The sequence below is a fragment of the Anopheles merus genome, chromosome 2L (genome assembly GCF_017562075.2).
Source record: "Anopheles merus strain MAF chromosome 2L, AmerM5.1, whole genome shotgun sequence".
In the NCBI taxonomy this organism is placed as follows: Eukaryota; Metazoa; Arthropoda; class Insecta; order Diptera; family Culicidae; genus Anopheles; species Anopheles merus.
In genome coordinates this window covers 31,745,631-31,767,701 of record NC_054083.1, presented here as the reverse complement: position 1 = coordinate 31,767,701, position 22,071 = coordinate 31,745,631, and the positions used below count along the sequence as shown (strand labels likewise).

General features: G+C 46.0%; 1 protein-coding gene across 12 annotated transcripts in view; it reads right to left on the bottom strand.

Moving 5' to 3' along the window:
- The window catches only part of LOC121592988 (RNA-binding protein Musashi homolog Rbp6), a 621,310-nt gene that overhangs the window by 379,493 nt on the left and 219,746 nt on the right, over positions 1 to 22,071 (bottom strand). For all 12 annotated transcript variants that reach the window (XM_041914978.1, XM_041914980.1, XM_041914982.1 and 9 more), the window contains one exon: positions 2,182 to 2,263. In XM_041914978.1, coding sequence (XP_041770912.1) covers positions 2,182 to 2,263 — 82 coding nt within the window. The remainder of the gene's footprint in view (positions 1 to 2,181; positions 2,264 to 22,071) is intronic.

The window sequence follows — 22,071 nt, the reverse complement described above, 5'->3', positions numbered from 1 at the left end:
ACGAACACACGTCATAAAATATGAGCCCACTGATAGTGAGAATGGGAGCGCAGCAGGATGAAAGCATCCGGCCATTTGTGCATGCACTTGACCACACTCGACCACGACGACTATTTGCAACTTTATATGTGTGTGTGTGTGTGTGTGTGTGTGTGTGTGTGTGTGTGTGTGTGTGTGTGTGTGTGTGTGTGTGTGTGTGTGTGTGTGTGTGTGTGTGTGTGTGTGTGTGGTGTGTGTGTGTGTGTGTGTGTGTGTGTGTGTGTGTGGTGTGTGTGTGTGTGTGTGTGTGTGTGTGTGTGTGTGTGTGTGTGTGTGTGTGTGTGTGTGTGTGTGTGTGTGTGTGTGTGTGTGTGGTGTGTGTGTGTGTGTGTGTGTGTGTGTGGTGTGTGGTGGTGTGTGGTGTGTGTGTGTGTGTGTGTGTGTGTGTGTGTGTGTGTGTGTGTGTGTGTGGTGTGTGTGTGTGGTGTGTGTGTGGTGTGTGTGTGTGTGTGTGTGTGTGTGTGTGTGTGTGTGTGTGTGTGTGTGTGTGTGTGTGTGTGTGTGGTGTGTGTGTGTGTGTGTGTGTGTGTGTGTGTGTGTGTGTGTGTGTGTGTGTGTGTGTGTGTGTGTGGTGTGGTGTGTGTGTGTGTGTGGTGTGTGTGTGTGTGTGTGTGTGTGTGTGTGTGGTGTGTGTGTGTGTGTGTGTGTGTGTGTGTGTGTGTGTGTGTGGTGTGTGTGTGTGTGTGTGTGGTGTGTGTGTGTGTGTGTGTGTGTGTGTGTGTGTGTGGTGTGTGTGTGTGTGTGTGTGTGTGTGTGTGTGTGTGTGTGTGTGTGTGTGTGTGTGTGTGTGTGTGTGTGGTGTGTGTGTGTGTGGTGTGTGTGGTGTGTGTGTGTGTGTGTGTGTGTGTGTGGTGTGTGTGTGTGTGTGTGTGTGTGGTGTGTTGGTGTGTGTGTGTGTGTGTGTGTGTGGTGTGTGTGTGTGTGTGTGGTGTGTGTGGTGTGTGGTGTGTGTGTGTGTGTTGTGTGTGTGTGTGTGTGTGGTGTGTGTGTGTGTGTGTGGTGGTGTTGTGTGTGTGTGTGTGTGTGGTGTGTGTGTGTGTGTGTGTGGTGTGTGTGTGTGTGTGTGTGTGGTGTGTGTGTGTGTGTGTGTGTGTGTGTGTGTGTGTGTGTGTGTGTGTGTGTGTGTGTGTGTGTGTGTGTGTGTGTGTGTGTGTGTGTGTGTGTGTGTGTGTTGTGTGGTGTGTGTGTGTGTGTGGTGTGTGTGTGTGTGTGTGTGTGTGTGTGTGTGTGTTGTGTGTGTGGTGTGTGTGTGTGTGTGTGTGTGTGTGTGTGTGTGTGTGTGGTGTGTGTGTGTGTGTGTGTGTGTGTGTGTGTGTACTGTACTAAAGAACAGCATAGTACCTTTCGTAACGCTTTTTACTAACGAAACATAATTCACGCCGAATACCGACGCCGCCTCCCTTGCTCAACGCTAAACTCCCCATTAGCGATCCTCCCCAAAAAGGTATCGAGAAACAGTTAATTACTAGCAGAGATTTGCCACGGTGCGCACCGGAACGGAATCACGAAAGCCTTCTCTCTCGGCCGGGGGCTAAAACGTTCCGCCGCTATATCATTAGGAGACCCGATCTGGGGAAGCACAAGGGAGCAGAGACTCTGGCGAGGATAATGAAAGAAATTTCCCGAATCTTCTCTCACGGTGTCCCCCAATGGTGGCGGTCTAGCTGGATGTGGGTGTGATTAGTTGATGAAATTTATGACCATAGTGAAAGTTCTTTATTTTCTAATTATTTCACCTGGCGCATCGGGCACCTTCCGTTGGATGGGATTCGATTCTCTATTAATTTACTTTTTTCCTTCACAAAATTACCACAAAACTGTGCTAAAAGTTCTGATAAAAAAATTACAGTTGACCGATGGAAATGACCAATTTAAATGAATCTATTAACAACAAAACTCTTCTCAAATAGCTGTTTATAATCCAGAAATGTTGAATATAACAAATAATACAAAGTAAAAATGTAACACAAAGAAAAATACATCATAAGTACAAAAATATTACCAAAAACAAAGCAAATGACAAAAACTCAAAACAAAGAACCAAATTGCATACATTAGCAAACTCTTTTATAGGGCAAAAAAATAGTATGCAAACATCAGCTTAAACTACACCAGGAACATAATTTACATGCTTCAACTTACCTCGATCGTCTTGTGGTGGGATCTTTCATAACCATAACTTCTGTAATTTCTCCAAATTTGCTAAAGTAGTCTCTCAAGCTTTCTGTAAGTGGATGAAAGAGAGAAGAAAAAAAACAATAACAATTAGTGAGCAAATAGATCTGTTTAATAAAGCAAACAAGCTGAAAAGAACAACAAATTAAAAAAAACCCTTTTCATACGTTTAAAACCCTAATAAAGCAACCGTTATGGCCCGTCTTTCTTTTACGCCCTGTCAACATACTGTTTTGCGCGTGTGTCTGCGTGTGCCACGCGAAAGGAACCGTTTAACATTTCGTTGAATGTCGAGCCGGTGTGAATGGGATTGAAATGTTCTCGTTAGCATAAATATTCTCCTCCTCTCCAGCGGTCGCTCAGTTGAGGCGAAGAACTGCTGGGAAGTACAGCGCTCGAAAGAAAACCCCATCCATCCCAACGAATAAAACACACATAATATTGTCACGTAAAACTGGAACCTTCTTTGCCATGATGGAAACGGACGAACGAGCGTAGCCGTACAAAACAAAAGCTTTACAAAACGCAACATGCCCAGTTCGCAGCTGCTTCAAAGCAAAACCTGAAAGAAAGTCAAACGAGCGAGGGCAGGTGGCGGGTGGATGCTGCTCTTTGCAAAAGATAAAACTTTTTTAATGGCCTGACATTTATGAATTCTAACACCTTCCCAACGTTTTGGAGGCGCGCGCGAGCTCACGAAAAATATGCGACAATAATCCATTTCCTTTCACCCGCACGCTTATGTTACGCTTCCCCCGCGTGTTACAATGGTAATCTGCTTCGGTTAGGGGCATTCAGTTCGCTTATTTATATCGCTCCTTTCTTCGGCACTTTTCCCATTTTGCTAGCGTGGCGGGTTTGGCACAAACGTGACCAGTTACCAGTAAAGCCACCCGATGTAACTGCGGCCAATGCAACCGGAAATGGGCAAATCGTGCGAATTTGGGGGAGAAAAATTCTTCACGGCCTACCGTCGAACACGCGTGGAGGGGACAAGAAGGAAACAATAATCTCCCTTTTTAACTACCTTACGGATGGCCGCTAAATGGTCAGAAGCAGTGAGACGGATGCCACGGAGGGTTTAGTGTTTCACGATTGGCCTTTATTTCATCGCACGAGTCGAGCCTGCCCGGCCCGGCCGGGTGGCTTGACTTATTGAGAGATATTAAGGAGTCCGTGATCCCGAAAAGATCTACCCATTGGGAAGAGGACGGCTTTGAAGAGGACAGCGGGGGATAAGGACTTTCGCCATAAGTCGTCGAGAGAAAAGGCAACTTCCCTTTTCGCTAGAGGGAGACCGGACTCGTGATTCAAATTAGAAATAAATTTACTTAATTCATTTAAACTTTCCCAGATTAATCTTTTCGAAACATTTAACACTTACTTTTATAGGAATTAAATTACCACCCAACACACATTCACTCACACACAAACACTTTCTTCCCAACAGATGAAGAAGTCCCTTTGAGTGGATAGAGTTTCTGAGATGATGATGGTGGTGGTGGTGGTATGCGTACGCCCAAAAAGGAGGTAATTGCGGTAAAGTTTGTGCTCAGTACTGTCGGTGTACACCTTTTCCCTTGAAGCAGAGCTGCAGAGAGCCGGGGCTGCCTTGTTGGGTAAATGAAATTATTCTCCACTCACATGCATACCGCTGTCGGGGGAGTGTGCTGGAGGCTGTAAGATACATAGCCGAACTTGTACACCCGTCCACAACGGACGGGTACACTCTAAAGGCGTGCGGGCAACGCAGAGCTACGGTTATGGTAAAGATATTAATTTGAATATTTTCCCAACTTCAAACGACCGAACCCAGTGGGCCCAGTGCGAGAGCGAGCAATACCGAGCGAACACAAGAACCGGCGACGGCCGGACGCCCGTAAGAGGTTGGCGCGGGTGGTTTGCGTGCACTTAAGGCGTAAAAGGGGTAAAACTTTGCTACCCCCTGCACCCCTTTTCCAGTCAGCCGGGTTCGTTTGTGGTGTTGCTAACACCCGAACCACCCCTCGCGTGCTTTTCACACCAGGCTCGAGCCCACGAGCAGTGTGCCTGCACATGGGAAAGGCAGATTTATTAAAATTAGAATACTTTGCAAAAGTGCGTTTATTATGGGGTGGAGGGAGGGGGGATAGAAAATTGCAACACGTTCCTACATTGGAAATGGGAAACGATAGGCAGGAGGGCAGAAGGGCACCAGAAAGAGCTTGTGGGCGAGATGGTGTTAAATTTAGCAATGAAGATTAGAACAACACAAAGCTTTCACAACTGACCACAGCGTTTACGCAAGTGAGGTCTTCTATACGGCACACGCTGGCACAGAGTGACGGTAATGCTTGTTGGTATCAACGGGCGGGGAGGGGCGACGAACAGCGACAATTAAAAAGCAGACTTCCTGCCACAAGGAAGCACCACCGCTTGCCCACTTGGGCCATTGCTTAGGTGAGGATTGCATTTCTTGGTGCGTAGTTTTTGCAGCAGCAGCAGCAGCAGCTGCTCGTTTGCTTGGCGATGGTTTTACCATTTCCGGTCTCGATAGGTGATGCTGCCCGTTGTTGTCGAACGGGGTTGGTAATCTCTTTTGAAATAGTTCGGATAGTTTTGTGGCTTCTTCCGTAAGACGCTTTTAATCGAACGACCGATGATCGTAGATACGTGTCTTGCGGAGTTGGCAAGAAAAACAATATAAATTGTGTGCGTGTAAATGCTTGAAAAATAGAATTAAACGTATAAATTTAAATTGTTTTTAGTACATTGTAATTCGATATTCTGCCTTTGTTTTCTATTAAACTTTGTTATTTTTAAAGGTGTAAACCTTGTTCCTTAACTCATTTACATTCCCCGAAGTTATTTTTTTCTAATTGATAGTTTGTAGCTCAAAGCTAAATGCAATGAGAGCAATACAGTGCGAGATGCCTTGCTACAACGGTCACAACACTCTTACTCAATTCTAGTCTAAGCTTTCAGTTTGTTCAGCTTTCCAACACTTCATTTCACTTTTGTGAGTTTTTTGTATGCCTTGACAAAGAGTTTAATCGTTAATCGTTAAATGGAATGGCTCACTTACAAAGATCGCTTGATGTGTTTGAGGGTTCTGGTACTAGCTCTTTTTGAAACATTTTTCTCGTATCGCCATAACATAACGACTTCAAGCTTAATGACGTTCATCCTAAGGTGCATATATCGTTCGCAACGCAGCATCCTATTACACCCTTCCCGTGTTGGCTAATGGCGTTGGAAATGTTTATGCCAAAGTTTCGAAACATTTTAATTTGAAGTTAAAAATAAAATCACTATCTAAAACGCACATCTTTAACAGCAAGGATGTTTAATCTTCTCTCAAGCAAGCACACACACACACGCATACTCCGAAAGGTATGCAAACCATCTCTCCATCTCTATTTGGGCTGGAGCCCCCAGTAGGCCGTAAGGCTGTGGTTCCTGCATGTGTTTGTGACTGTATATGAGTGTATGTGTGTGTGTGTGCGTAGTCTGCGGTCTGTGCATTAGCTCGTTGTGGCGATAGAAAATCCCTTTTTGTAGTCCCGGTAGCAAAAAGGCTCACTGGAAATAGCAACGCCGGCACAAGATGACCCGATCCGCCGAAACAAAAACTTCTAACCTAGAACAAAACGCACAGCCGCACACACACTGTGCAAATGGAGCCCGGCAAACGGGAAGGAAAACAGGAAGAGAGGAACCCCTTTTGTCCTATCGCCCAGCGGAAAAGAAATGGCACCGAGAGGTTCCCGGGTTCGGCAGGATGCAGAGAAAGAGGGAGAGAGAGAGAGAGAGAAAGGGTGGAGTGGTTTTTATCAAATTCTTCTACTGGGGATCGGTTGAACATAGAAATTGTTTTAAAACCAAAAATAGGTACCTTCGCTAGGTTTCATTAAAGTTTGCCTATCTCAGGTTCGTACGGGAGGATGGCATGATCATTGGCCCCATCGTCTCATCATCACCGGCCGGCCAGCCGGGCGCATCCTAGCCCAGATTGCTAACTCCCCTCCACCGTCTCTTGTTTTCGCTTCCAAGCACCCATTGTGGAGGGCTCATTGAGCGGCCGTGGAGAACCGGGAAGCCAATTACCGAGGCTGGCGGGTGGTGTCTGAAAGCTCAATTCAGTTGGCATGCTTGCGAAAACGTATCATAAACCGGGACGTAAAGCGGCAAATGGGCCACATGCACACACACACACACGCATACTACAAAAAGCCATGCCAGAAGGGCAGTAAAAAAAGTCCAGAAACTATCAACGGAAAGCACCAAATGCAAAAGGCCAAGTAACAATAGGCCATTGTGTTACCGGGGGGAAAATGGCAATGAGAGTATACTTTCGGGCGCTGATATGATGGTTTTTGTTGGTGCCGGGGAGTAATACTTTGTAGGTGGTATTAATCCTTTAGCGCTTTATAAAAGAGGTTTGGCGGGAGAAACGAAGGAAGAGTGGAGGGTATTTTCCTTGTTTTTGTTGCTTTTTCAACCGTTTTGCCACACTCGTGGCCTTATTTTCCTCCCCCTTTTCTTTTTCGCTGCACGTGTGTGCATGTGTGAGCAGTCCCATTACATTACAGATTCGACACAAAAGAACTCGTTTTCTATTAGTGAAAATTCGTCCATGCTTGTGTTTGGAGGATAAAAGCACATCCCTAACGCGCCGGGCAAGATAAGGTCGCCCCGGGAATGCCCGGGGGTTTGTAGGTTCGAAGCGAAAAAGAAGTGTAAATTAAATTTACACCTTTCGTGTGTTCGTGTTTTTTTTTTTTGGTTATCTTTTTCTTTTTGTTTGTGCTCTCGGTGAATGGGACATTTAATTTATCGAGCATTCCGGCGGCATGTGTAATCTAGTGGAGAGAGCACACATTAAACACATGCAAACCATGGGTGTAATAATATATGGGCATTGGTACCATTTGCTCTGCTGCGAAGAAATGCGAACAAATCTTGAACGCAATTAGGCTGAAGCCGATTTTCTCCATACACAGACACTACTAATAGCCATTACCACTGGTACTTTCGGACTAGCTTCGGTCCGGGGACTCGCCAATAGCTTTAGCCAGAGCTCCCTCATAGTAAGAGGTATGGGTGTGTCCGGTTAAACACTGTGCTGATCGAGCTCATATTTCATAACTCGCCCCCCCCCTCCCCCCAGAGTTCATTTTCATACCGAAAGTGTCCACTTGCCTCGGACAGGAAGTTAAACATTGCTTGAACGACCGAATACATTGCAGCCCAAAACAGAGCGGCCTGTAACAGCTGCTGTACGTACACCACGACCATGGCCATGTGTGTGTGCGTCTGTTTGTGCTTGTCACAGGATATACTTTGACACGCATAACTGTGTGCTGCCCGTCGGGAGATGGGGCAGAACTCTTTTATCCTACTCTATATCTCTCTTTCTCGCTCTGAAGTATGGGATACTGCTCCACGGTACGACCACCAGTTCCAGGCGAACGGTACCACACATATTTAAGTGACAGATATGAAATAATATACTTGAGGAGTTTAGCATCATAATTGGACGTTATGAGATTCCGAACTCAGGCGAGTTAGTTTACTTTACACAACACCCAGTGTCGTTGCGCAAGGCATCACAAGTACTGTACAGAACTTTATTCACCCGAAAAGGAATGAAGCTGGGGTATGGCCCCTTTCACACTCCACCAGCTAGTACACACGCAGAGTGGACCAGCAGTAGCTGAAGCCGAAAAAAGAATCGGAGAACTGTCCTTCAAGGTTTCCAGCACCCCCCCCCCCTCACACCCCATACCCAATTCTTGAAGTGGCAGAAGTTTTAATAAGAGCAAATGTCCAACCCAACGCGAAGCACGTTGTTGACCAACAGCCCGACGGGGTGGTAAAGGTCTTGCGAGTGGTGAATCTCGGGGACATGTGTGTTAAAGGAAGGGCCCGCTCTTTGGGTGCCGAAGTCTCCCGCCCCAGGCCTGCCGGACCTCAGAATCCTCAAACCCACCCGCCACCCTCCAGAACATAGGGCACCAGTTTGTCTCCCATTGTCTTGCGAGATAAATCACTCTCGGACTCTTATCGAGATGGGCTCGTTAGAAATCGTTTCCAGCTGTCCGACCGTCAGCAGCATGGGGCTGCGTTCGGTTTGGCTTAATTCTAACCACAGCCAGAGAGGGAGGGAATGGAAACCCGAAGAATACACATCACTTCAAACCGGTGAGATTACTTTTTCCGATCTACGTCAGCAGAAGTGGTCATTCGTCGCCCCGGTAATCGTTGCGAGTCCCCAGCCCAGGTCTCCAGTGGCTCCGTGTGATATTGCCCGGGAATTGTCTTCCTTCCAAACGCTTTCTTTCCCCCCCCCCTCTCCTTCCCACGCCACCCGGGAGTTCTTAGGCAAAAGACGTAAGTAGTCGTCGCCAGGCGCGTAAAAACTGCGGCGGAGATGGCAGTTCTTCAGTTCGGCTCTTCGGTTTGTCTATCCTACTTTTTGTGCCATAATTTCTATCACCCTTATTCCCCGAGAAGAATAGGACGTGCCTGCTGCTGCTGTGAAGGTCGCAAATGGTCGCACTTCCTTCACAGGGAGCGGTTTCGAGCGGCAGCAGTGTGAGGTGTAAGCGGGCGATCATTTTGTACGATTTTATTGTTATGCCTTTGATGATAAACGTCGTCATCATTGCCCGTCCAAGGCAGGGTGAGCTTCAAGACCGTCCCCCGTCCAGGGGTGTAAAAGTCACTCGGCGAAGAGCGGATGTAAAGGAGGGGGGGATCCTCTTCAAAATGAAAGTTTCCCAGGAGCATCAAAAAATCGTCCACTATCAGTTCACGTTCGCACTCGAGAAGAACGTTAGAAGCCCGTGGCCACCCTCCTCGTAGCTCATCTGACCATTAGCTGTTGTCCGGCATCATCCACCCGGGGATGATGTGCTCGGTGAGATGGATGATGGAGTGGATAATACCAACAGAGTGGCACGCACACAGACTCACGCATGTACACACACAAAAAAGGTGTTTCAATGTGTGCCTTCATCGTTTTGAATTGACTAGCAGAAGCAATCCCACATCCAGAAGATGTCGGTGCGAAGCAAGGACAAGAGAATCGGGGAGATAGGAAGAGTGAAAAACACTGCCCCCTTGAACGGTGCCAAGAATTGTGCTAAGGATAATGATGTTTTGTTTGAGCTGTACGTATAAAGTGGGGTTGGTAGCATGCGTGATTGGTGCTCGGGGATTTGCTGTAGTGCTCGCACAAATGTAGACCATTTTCTTCAAACGGCAACGCTCCGGAGCTGACCAGCAATCAATGCGTTCCAGCTTTCGATTAAACCACTCTGCAAAGGCCGGCAGATTCCAAGCGATGGACATTTCTCCGAGGCGCTTGATGATAGGTCATTACGAGTATGTTTTTCACACACGCATCACGGCGCTTCTTAAAGACAACCTTACTTTAAACCATCAAACACGCACCGTATAGGGCAGTGGGGCATCGACTGGAAGCAATCCACCCTGTACGTTCATTCCACACAGAAGTACAAAAACAAGTAAAAGTGAGATTACTCAATCCATTTACGTTTCAAGTGTGCTTCCCATTCATTCGGTACCTTCTCTTTTATGCGTTCGGGATTGTTAACTTTAACGAGTCAAAGTATTTCCGAAATTGTAGTACACCACCATGATACCGATTGCCATCATTACCCTTCGATGGGTGCTTTCGTTTCTGCCAATTGTCATATGGTAAATGGGAAGCCTGAACGGGAGGCGTTACCAACCACCCTGCCTCTCCCCCTCCTTGGCAAATGGCAGACACTTTAATCGTACCACCTCTTTCACGCGTAAGATTAAATGCTTGACGATTTTCTTTTCACCAGACCAGAAAAGACCAATCGCTCGACGGTAGTGAAATTGCTGAAGTAGGTGTAAATATCAATTGTACGGCAGTCGTTAAGTGGAGAGAATGAAAGCGTTCAATCGGTGCCGGAGAGTAATGAGATCAAGGCGATGTGACTGAAGGTAATTGAAGCTGAGCGAAGCACTTCCATTCAAATCACGTGATTCACGGAGCGGTGCTGATTCATAAAATCAACGTAGATTAGCGTTGTGTAGGTAGATTCTGTTAAGTAGCTTAGAATGTTTGGCATTACATCACATTGGGAAATGCTGGGTAAGATGGAACGAGGTTTCATTCATTGTTGTTGTTGTTTCAAAGAAATAAGAAAAGGTTTGTTTACAGTCAATAGAGTTCTAACTACAACAGCGATAGACAAAACATCAGCTCATACAATGACGAACTAGAATGGATTTCCTTCATGGTCGTTCAATCAAGATAAATAATGTATTTCTGTTTTATGTAACAACCCACCCTAACATGTAACAAGGATAAAACTGCTATGCGATCGAATGCGCTTTGTAAACTATGGTCTTCGAACTCTGTTGGAAGGTCATCGTTTTGCTAGCGTATGCTGAACTGAAGTGAACACTTTTCATTGTGAACTGTACGTACAACCGAACGTCCATACGATCATGGCATTCTGTTAGAAACTATCCTTACTGCCAAGTGTTGGAACAAAACAGCCTTGCCTAGGTCGGGGGAACATGAAGCATGAGCATAGAGTGTCGGCTCATGAATTAAGAAAATTTGAATTTGGATTTGAAGGAAGAGTCTTATCCTGATAGTCCGAACAAATTTAACGTACCAAAATCGGTGATGGTTGGTATTTATGCTCATCGGAGGTTGTGGGTTTGTTACATAGTAAGTTTTTTTTTTTTGACGTTCTGATTTTTATCACTTTGCAGCTGTTTTAGGTTATAATGTATAAATTGTTCCCTCTTCGGGATATAATGTATTATGTGAACATTGGAAGTTTGGAAGATTAAATGAGAAATTTGGAACTAATTGTTTTAAAAATATTTTAACATCTGGCATTTTTATCTAATAATAATAATAATAATAATAATAATAATAATAATAATAATAATAATAATAATAATAATAATAATAATAATAATAATAATAATAATAATAATAATAATAATAATAATAATAATAATAATAATAATAATAATAATAATAATAATAATAATAATAATAATAATAAACAATATCAACCCAATGCCAATAATATTGTAGAATACAAAAATGCCTCATTTTATTTATATAATATTTAACTTATGTATTAATCATTAAAAAAGGCACCAAAGCATACCGTCGATACACCAATACACCATAGCAAGTTGCGGAAAATGATAGTGGCGACCCGAAAGTAACTACAACCCGATTTGAGTATGGTAATTAAAATGAACAACGAAAAGACACCTATCAATCGTGCGCTTTTTCTATTGATTCAAAACCCGCTTTACTGGCTGTCAATCGTCCCCGTAACGCATCCAAACCTCGATTCGAAGAGAACCAGTACGCCGCCAGTCCGCAAGCAGGCCCGGCTCGCTAATCATCCCCCTGTTTTTGATAGATTGTCAATATTGCATCGCATAATTACCGTCACTATTTGCTGGCAGGCACACATATAATTACGGCCCACGAGTTGTCCCCTATTAGCACACACGTACATACGTAAATTCCCACATCCACATGCATGCTTGACAGCTCGAAAGCCAGCAAACATGCTATCGCTTTCAGACCAACCGGCTTCCTTCCTTCCCAGCAGCGGGGTGGTGTTAGCCACGCTTCACCACGATACCCGGCTACCTGCGTGGCAGTGCGTGCGCTGCAATGCGCTTCCGCCGTTGGAGATACCCGTGTGCGAGAGACGACACGTTTGCCGCTCCACATCATTGCGGAGGCGGGCGGGAGAGGCCTACGGCGACGCAGAAGGCCTGCAACTAATACCCGTGGATGCCCGTGAGCCCCTGCTGTGAAACTGTGACATTGATAAGCGAAATCCTGCGTTGTCGTGGCTCGTACCAAATGCAATCATTAAGCGAACGCAATCCATTCCCCTCCCCCCTTGGGTGTGGGAAGTCGGCTAGGCAGTGCCAGCAGTCGCACAAACGAAACAGTTTCACCGATCGATCGTAAACCGAAAACTACTGACTAATCAATAAAGGATCCTGCTGTGTTCCTGGGTCATGGAATGGTGGTCCTGCGCTCGTGTACTGTAATCTCCAATACCGGCTAGCTGATGTTTATCAGCAGGCAGTTCGCGGCCGGTACGTATCCCCAACCGACGAACCCAAGGACGAACAAATGTAAATGCGAAGAAAATGGGCAATCGTAATCGTTGGACAATCTCATACCCGCGGTGCACAGTGGCAATGAGGAAGGGAGCGTCGAAGCTTAGTCAACAGTAACGATGAAGCCGTGAATGGTAAAGTGGTCTCAAACAGTTCGCTGGCATTATGATCATTAATGTGCTGCAATTAGTAAAACGGGCACATTCATATCGTTGATTGATTGATAGTATTCGATCGAGATGGAAGATAAGCGAGTTGTTCGCTTTTAGATTCAGTTGTGTTATAAAGCCTTTTATTAAATTTTATTATCGAAAGGTATCGCATGAAATTAATTCTATTCAAACTCCCAAATAACTAAATCCCTAATCAACCTAAACCACACATCGAGCACGCCCCACAAAATGTTACAAAATAACTCATTGCTGTTGTCACAGCCTCGCCAGCGAAATCAATTAACTGACCCATCGCTAATTAGCTTCCTGACTCCTGCGGGAGCTAGGGAAAGCCCACCGCTATCAACGATGCACGCGGGAGGATGCATGGATCCAAAACGCTAGTGAACGCTAGTGCGATATTTCACCACCAAAGAGCAAAGACCGGTTAGGATGGGGTCACCTCTGGGCAGCTAAAGCTACCAACGAAACGATGCCATTTAAAATTTCAATTGGCACTCAATCGATGCACTCTTCCCCGGCTTGGCCTGACTCCATAGGGATCAAATTGTACCAAACACACAGTTTTACACACACGCACACACACACACATTATCACGATGCAGTCCAACAGCAAGCAAAACTTTCACCGACACTGGCAACTGACAGCCCTGCGGCCGAGCAATGAATGGATCTCGTATGAACTTCCAGCGTGTGTAAACGCGACAACGGCATCATGACTTATGCATGTCACCCGATTCAGCACATTTCATGTGATTAATTAGGATGTGAGAAAATTAATTCTACTCGCACCGAGCGCACTCGCCGCTGTGCGTGTTTCGTCTTTCGGGACGACAGCTGTGCCTTGATCACTACCAGTGCATCACGGAACGAAGCCTAACGCGTGGGGACGGTTCGGCGGCTCAGGTTCAAATGGCCACAAATGAGCTCACAAAGTGACAATTGATGTAGTTGCAGACTTGCTAATACACACCGCATCACCCGCTCAAGTGCCGACTCTTGTGGGCCCCTTCTGTGGCTCCCAACAGTCCAGTGGTGCCGGTCGATAACCGGCGTTACCCAATAAGTTCGCAGGTTGACGCGCCTCGCGTCGTGCACGAGACGCAAAACTCCGAAAGATGCGGCTGAGAGCCAGGGCGACAATCGACGGGCTAATGGCATTTTGGTAGCCCCGTTCGACTGCCAGCGTGTCAACCACTTGGGGACGGATAATGAGATTCGGTAGTTCGGAGGTTTGGAGCCTCTTATCTTAAGTACCGGCAGCTTGACGCAATATACGCGTTTTGTTCTCTAAAACATTCCAATATAATACCGAAGGTTGTAGCACAAAACACAATATTGGGCAATATGGTCTACAACATTTAATAATGTTCCAACTCCTTTCGAGATGAAGAACGCAAAAAACATGTTTCTTTCTGTTTTCAGGAACAAGTTACTGAAGATCCTAGGATTTCAAGATTCAGCAAACCGCCCGACCGCGGTACCGTATTCAAGCGGTACCGTCCTGCAATAGTGCCCGACGTACAAAACTGCACAAAGTACAATTAATTACTGAAGATGGCCGGAAGACAGGAACAGCACTGTCTGCACTTTTCTCTTCCGTACTTGTATGGGTGTTTGCAAGTTTGCTGCTGCAGCAGTGCTCCAGAGCAAGCGGGTTGGGCCCGCTCGCTCATACAAGCTTGCAAACATGGAATCTCAGATTGTCTCGATTTCAACATGGATTCGGCCCGGTCGTCTCTTGTGCCCGGGTTTTCAGCGTCGAAAGTATTTAGAATTTAATATTTAGACGATAATAAATCTTGAGGTAAATCTTGACCCGCCTCCCGGTCACTGCTTCCCCCGTGAAAGAGTGTAAATTGTTCACTCAAACCATTCCGGGGGTCCATCTGGGTACTAATTTTCAACCCACGGCCCTGCAACCAACACCATCTTGAGTTCGAAGCAGGAAACCAGAGGGCCCACTTCACAGCCTGACACAATCTTGGTGCAAATCAGGGTATCCAGCATCCAGCATCTTACCCGTTTGGTGCAAGAGGCACACTGACCAGAGAATTGTGGAGTTGTTCAAAGTTGTGGTGAAAATTTATTCGTTTAACTACGCTTTGTGGTTAGCTGCGGTACAGGGTGAAAGGTAGGCGTATGCGAGAAAATGCATTTCATTCGAAACGGGTTACGTCAGCAGATGAAAGAGGCTTAAAGACTCACTTTGAATGCCGGAAAAGGTTGACTAAACAGGCCGTCATGGATCCAGTTTGACTGCAAATCATAATGCCGGTAATGAGTAAATAATTGTCAATGCGTTCCATTCGTCAGTCAGCGTATCTTGAGAACTGAACTTTGTCAAGGGTGCACATAGAGTACTTCACTCGTGTCGCCCTTGTTTGCTTAAGCAAACGTTAGATGTGTCGAATAAATGAAGCGTATTACGTCTTCTTCTTTACTTGGCGGAAGCTCTGTTCCCTTACGCCGAATGCCCCGCCTGATAAGCCTGCTCGAACTCGCTTCACACTCCTTTCCGGCAGCTTTCTCGAGCAGAACCACTTGATCTTTCGTTATCGCACCATCCTCTTCTTTTAGATGCCCTCCCATCTTAACGCCCGCCCGCAAACCAGTCCACCTAGTCGCGCGTCTATTTATCTTCTTTTGAAACGAAATTATGTTTAACAAACAGTGCACGCCCGAGCGGTACCGACCGGGGAATCGGCCGGGGCGAAGTTTTCTCGGGCCGGTGTTTTCTCATTTCGCTGTTTGCTCGTGTGTTCGCGTAGTTTATCGCACATCACTTGGCCACAGCTCCTGGGCAGCAGCTCGGTGGTGGTAGATTTCATAAGCGGCAAAAGCTCATTTCACTCGATTGCAATTACCACTACCAGCTGGAAAGGTTTGGAGCGGGCCGGGTTGAGCGAATCATTCGCATGAACATAAGCCAAACTAAGGAAGCCGGGCAACGTGCTGTTTGCGGTATTGCGGTTCCGCGACGTCTGGTGGCGCGCTCTCTGTGGGAAATACCAAAAATGTGTCATATTTCTGCGCCCTCGCCATTTCGCACTGTGCAAATGCATTTATTCTTTGCCCGCTGATAAATGTTGAATCTGCTGTATGCTGATCATTCCAATGTCCCGCCGTTCACCCGACTAACGAGAGCGAGCGTGCGAGGGCAAATCAACATCAACTTTTGGCTTAATTTATTTCCCAACGTTTTCGTGGGCGCGGTTCGCATCATTTGCAAAGGTTAACAATTCATTCACTTTAGACATCATAAGCATCAACCGCATGAGTCCATCGGTCATGCACAGGTCGCGTTTTATGAGTACAAGTCATCTTCTGCAAAAAGTTTGAGCAATTTGCTACAGAAAAGGCTGACGAAAAATGATTCCCAAGCAGGTCGGCGGGTCGGTTTCTCAAATTGTATCCTGGAAATAAACTGAAGTTGCGCAAAGTTGTGGCATATCTGCGCGGGGTTTTGTGAGCGGTAGAGCATATTCACACTGACATATAATGATCATTACTAAAGGCTCATATCACTCAGCTACATGTCATGCATGATTCAACACGAAGTGCTGGCAACTTGCACTATAATAGCGATGGTTGCATCAAATAAACGACACACACACACAAACACATCCTGACAAGACTGCAAGCCAAGTCAGGAAACGTTTTTTGATTCATTTGTCTGTCAAAAATAACACCCACTCTGTTACACCGGCACACTTCTCCACATCACATTGCACCATTTTTGTTGCATGTGCTCATTTGTTGCTTACGTTGCAAAAGCGAAATTACAAAACTGCTGCACTACTATGATCCAGCGAACATGTGAGAAGGATGTTTGCTTCCATCAGCAACCAACCCAACCGACGTTCCGCTCGCGCTCAAGATGTCGGGGGCAAACGGAGCCGTTCAACGACGCTGTTCGTCAAAGTTAGGCGGCAACATCTAGCCACCGCCACCGTGCTGCATACTTTTGGTACCGCAATTGTGCTCATGTTTCTCGAAGTTGCACGGAGGAAATTAAATGAATTCAATTACACCATTTACATTGCGCTACTTGGCCGTGAGGCTGGGTGTATAGCATGCATCCTATGTGGCCGCGGGGGAAACCCCGCGAGCTATACAGGGAGCATTAGAGTTGTACACCGTTTTTGCCAGACATAGAAAACTGGTACGAAATGTACGTTTCTACAGGTTCGAGCATATGTGTTCATCCGAAAGGGATACACAACAACGAAGAAGCCCTGAAAATGAGACCAACTCCGTAGTATTGGTATGGCATATGCACCGAAAGAGTTTTTTTTACATACTCTATGAAAGTGATATGAATTAGTTTTGCCATTGTGTATTTTTTAGCTTGCTTCTTCAAAACTGAGTAAGTGAACCTTTCCTGATATGTCATCAATGCTTGCAATATATAACACTTCTTGCAGCTAAAACAATCACATATTCATTCATTTAAGTATTATCTATCCAATTCTAGATCCTTACTGCCAGCTCCCACACAAACGACAGGTAACTAAACTGTACGACCGCTCGGTTTCTATCCCGCTACCGAGGTTCATTAAACCATGAACAACATTTCAATTCACCCCAACGGTCGGCCCAACAACGCGCGCTGTCACGTCGCAGCTTGGCAGCCGTGAGAATTCACACGGCCCAAATCCCGACAAAACAGCCCCCGAAACGAATGACACTTTGATGTACGAAGAAACATTGCTACGATTGTTTGCGTCCACAGCCGGAAGGCCACCACGGATGCTCGCCCACGAAATCACTATTCGCGTGTATTATGGGTGCGGGTCTTGGCGCACCGCACCACTGTAGATCCAGTGCCAGACGGTTGGTAGGCGCGGACGATGGGCTCTGGACGATATAAATTTCTGTCACTACCACTCCAACCGCTACCAATCCTACTCCTCCGTAGTGATAAATCTTGATCCCGAGTACTGCCCAGACCGTCCGTAGCACAGTGGATTGAAGAAGGAACAGGTCAGATGACAGCGATGGTGCAGTGCTGTTTGGGTCAGATGGGAACCATCGTACATCGGATTTTACGAAGGGTTTGATCGCCGAATGAATTGAGCAGTAACAAACACGCCCGGAGCGCATACAAGCAAGATTCTAAACTATTAGATCGTTGAGTTCTTGCCTGGTGGAACTAAAACACTTTCCTACGCTCGACAAACCATCAACTTGTTCGGAAAAACTTATTCCTTTGCGAGACTCCAATTATAAATCCATCTGCATACGACTTCTTGTCACTGGACGTAACCGTTTACCGCTAGCGAATAAACATCGACACCGCAATGCTCATAAATGCGGTATCCTGCCGGTTCTACATCTGCAAATGTTGTGCTGCCAAACTGGTCAGCAGTGGAGCGCAGCGCTACGATTGGTGAATCTTCTCTAAATGACACAATCGTTATGCAAGCAGTGTGTTTTTGATGCGAGGTTAGATCGTTTGCACCGCGATGTTTTCCCGCTTTGCAGCATTAAGATATCGTCCCAGACTACTTGCACAAAGAAATGCTCCGAAACTTGACCAAAAACTGACAAGAAATAAAATCATCATCAGGCGTACAAAATTAGACCGGTGACCGGATATATCTTTCTCGAAAAGGTCCACAGACTTCAAACTTTGTTCTTTCACGCTCGCATTCGGGGCTGCTGATTGTGGTTGATGATGCTGTATCCATATTTCTACACTGACGATGGAAAACATGCGTTGGAAGAGAATGGAAGAGAATTTGGGGCGGAAATCAGTTTTGATCAGGCAGTTGTTTTGTGGAAGTCGTATCATACCATTTCCGAACTTTACCAGCAGCCCGGTACCATAATTGCCTTTGAAGAGTATTCTATCCTGCAAAGACAGGACACACACAGCAGAGCATACCACCGTATCCACTTCTTCTTCGAAACTGATCCACTCGTTCGCAGTACGATGCTCATTCCAATCGACCCCAAACTGACCGTTTGATTTGGGTAGGACAGAGAGAATGGGAGAGAAAGATCACCGGTATAATTTATGGCACTCGAAAACTTTCCCTCCATAGTCCGACCAAAACGGGAGAGTTTCCAACGGAGTGGTGGCGAGCCCTATCTTCTCCTGGTTCAACATTTTAGTTTTGCCTAACCATCAACCAATCAGACCCCGTTGGGATAAAATCATTTAAATCAATTGGGAAAAGCAGCTAAATACTGCCGCTTTAGTAAAGGTCGAAAAGAAATGGTGAATCGGTTAAAGAATTTCAAGTACTTCTTGCAAATTTTCTTGAACAACATAAATAACAAACGGCAAAGTTACACGTTGGTCACAATTATCATCAATGTCTGAATCTTGTGTAACTAAAATTGCAGATAATTATGTTCACATCAAAAGACACATGTAAAACCTTTGAAATGGAGAAAAAAAAACCATTCTTCAAGATCTTCATGATGCACCGTACACTTGAGATAATTTGCTGGCGAAACTGTCCTCGACACGGCTAACGAGCGTTTCCCTTCGACCGGTGAAACCTTCCCTCTATCCTCAGACAACAATCTCCAGGACCCGCCAGGAAAGGAGTTTAGACACGAAATTCTCGGTCGGACGCGCTGAGAGCTCCTCCAAACTTCTCCGATTTGCATACAGAACAGAAAGCCCGCACACCAGCGCAAAACCACACCACAACAATAAAACTATTTAAGAAGTAATAACACATAATGGGACTGGGAAATTAAATATGTTTCCATTTCCATTTTAATGACACACATTGTGAGCTTCTACCGCACGCTCACCGAAGACGTCGCAACTGCTCCCGCATTTCCGGCTGTCAAAGGAAGGATCGATGGGGCGACGCTATCAAGCCGACCGTACCACACCAACCGACACATACCCTTCACTCACTCACACACACAAACACACACACACACACACACACTCCCTCACATTTCACTGCGGTTGGTTGATTCGTTTCGGTACAGATTAAACGTTAAGAGCTAGGATTCAATTTTAATTACATTTGGTCTCCCGGTAACTCTCGGAGACCGTGCTGCCGACCGATATATGTAGCTATACCCATACCCATAACCCAGGACAACCGGGGCAGGGCGAGTTAACGAGCCCGAAAGCAACTCAAAACCGTCGAGACGATTTCGTTTGATGCTTTCCGGTCCCGGCACCGAGCTGGCTGAGAGCTGTTTGCACCGGGAACACCCCCGGAACGGGATGGAGCAACTTCTTCAAGCTTACTTCCTGAAAGTTAAGCACTGTCCACCCGGAGGATGAGAGGCCCGAATGCAGTTTAGCACGGCAGGGAAACGCTAAAGCCAATCACCTTTTCCTTTCTTTCTTTGGTTCCCTCTTTCTCTTTATACTTCTCTTTCTCTCTCTCTCTTTCTCATTTACTCTCTCTATCTATCTCACCTTGCGTGAATGATTCGGTATTGAGTAAGTGAAGGAGAATTTTCTTCAGCTTAATACACAATATACTCCTTGCACTTATGCTTGCATCCTTCATTTCATCCGAAAACCACCCCACCAAGTGTGCTGCTGCTGCTACTGGACAGGATGTGTAATTACTGCAATCATCTTGGCTCGTGTCATTATGCACCTTGTGCGGGATGGTTTTGCAATGAATGGTCAATTATTTTACATCCGGTTCGCCCGGCACAGTTCGCATTTGCTACATCAAAGAAAAATGTTAAGTGGCAATATATTGCGGTAAGCTGTGCCTGGCGTACCACAACCCTTCTAGAGGGGGAGGCGATAAAACACAGAAACGATCAATTGCGTGTGCAAGATGGTTTGAAACCTTATTAATTCTTGGTAACGTTTCGGAAAATGGCTCTTTTTAAGGCTGATGAATTCATTGAACTTCTCAATAGTTTTTAACATCAAATCTTACAGTACACTAAGAATGAATATTACAGGTCTAGTATAAAGGCAACTAGCTAAGCGTATCAAACGTGAAATTAAGCTTCAAACCATTTAGAATGGTTCTATGATCTTTTGAACATAGAATGAAATATTTCTTTCAACTGTCATTCAATTGTTTAAGGCCAGGAAAATTTTGGTAGCATATTGTGCGTCATTCTACCAAATCAGACTAAAACATTCTAATGGAAGAATTTAGCAGGGGAAAAAACAAAAACATTGTTGAGAAATTATGGAAGCGTCAGAACCTTCCTTTTCAGTAACAATTCAACGTAAAGACATTGCATATCATAAGAGATATTACTTATTATTAAACATTTAATCAATTCTTGTGGAATACAAACAGTGAACATTAAAGAGTGCTTAAATATCTAGCAAAACTTTGAGCTTTTGTGCTGAAGACTATAGTTGTTGAATAATCAAAATAAAAATTTCACAATTATACTGGGGTTACGCATAAAGGTCTTTCACGTCAAACAAGGCGGAATGCGTAAGAAGCCCGGTTTGAAACCTCCTTTTGTGTGCCATGCCAATTAAAAGCCCTAGACAACGAGCTTTTCCCCGAACTCTTACCGATGACTGAAAGTCACTGGCATGTTAGCTGCCGTTTCGATCCCACCCATGAGTATGAGCAAGTAGACCCAATCCCTGACAAGGCAACACCATCCAGAGCCTGGGCAGACAATTTTGCTATTACAACGCACAATAAGTGCCGCTACAAACGGCCACCGCCAGCTAATTAAAGCCATCCCGGGCAGCGGACTGGCTTGCGTCAATGTTGCAGCTTGGGCCGGTACGTTTGGTGCGAAACCACCGGTTTTTGCCTGAAGGTGCCCAGTAGAATGAAAAATGTACCACACCCACACCGCCTGTGCTACTCAATGCATCAACACCATATGTGGCGCTACTCTACCAGGGAGCTTACAGAAACTTTCCATTGGCATACCAGCTCACAGGTAAGTATACCTGCACCAGCGGCACCCATCCATCACTGGGGCATCGTGATCATGGTGCCAGCGCTGTACCGCATGCATCCGCGATGCATCCTCATTGGGTGCGTGCGTGCGTGCAGCGAGACAGAGCGACACAGCGGTGCGCGTACGTGAGCAGGATTTTATTACTGCGGTGCCGGCCTAGCAGTGGTGGGCTCCGATTTTAACCTTTCACCCATGCGTACCGGGCCAACGGAAGCGTGTAAACCTACCGACGGCAACGGCCGCCCTGCAGCTTCGACGCTACGGCCACGGCGGCCACTTGACCCAGGGCGGAAGTAGCTCGTTCGCGGAGAGCTTTGTGGTTTCGCATATTCATAAGCAAAGGCTTGCGCACACAGACACACACACACACACACACACACACACACACACGGGGAAGTCAAAAACCATGCACAAGCCCACTGGTCAGGAAAACTCGGCAAGCGTACACACAACCCCGTTGCTGGTTGGCTGCATCTCAACATCCGGCGTGTGCCTGCCTGGTTGTCGAACAAATTCTTCCACAAGCAGCAATGTCACTCGTATGTGTGTATGTGTATGTAGTACGGCACGATTCATGAGTGCCTGCGGAAGCGCGTCTACCAACTACGACGACCGCCGGCTGGGATTGGCACTTGAC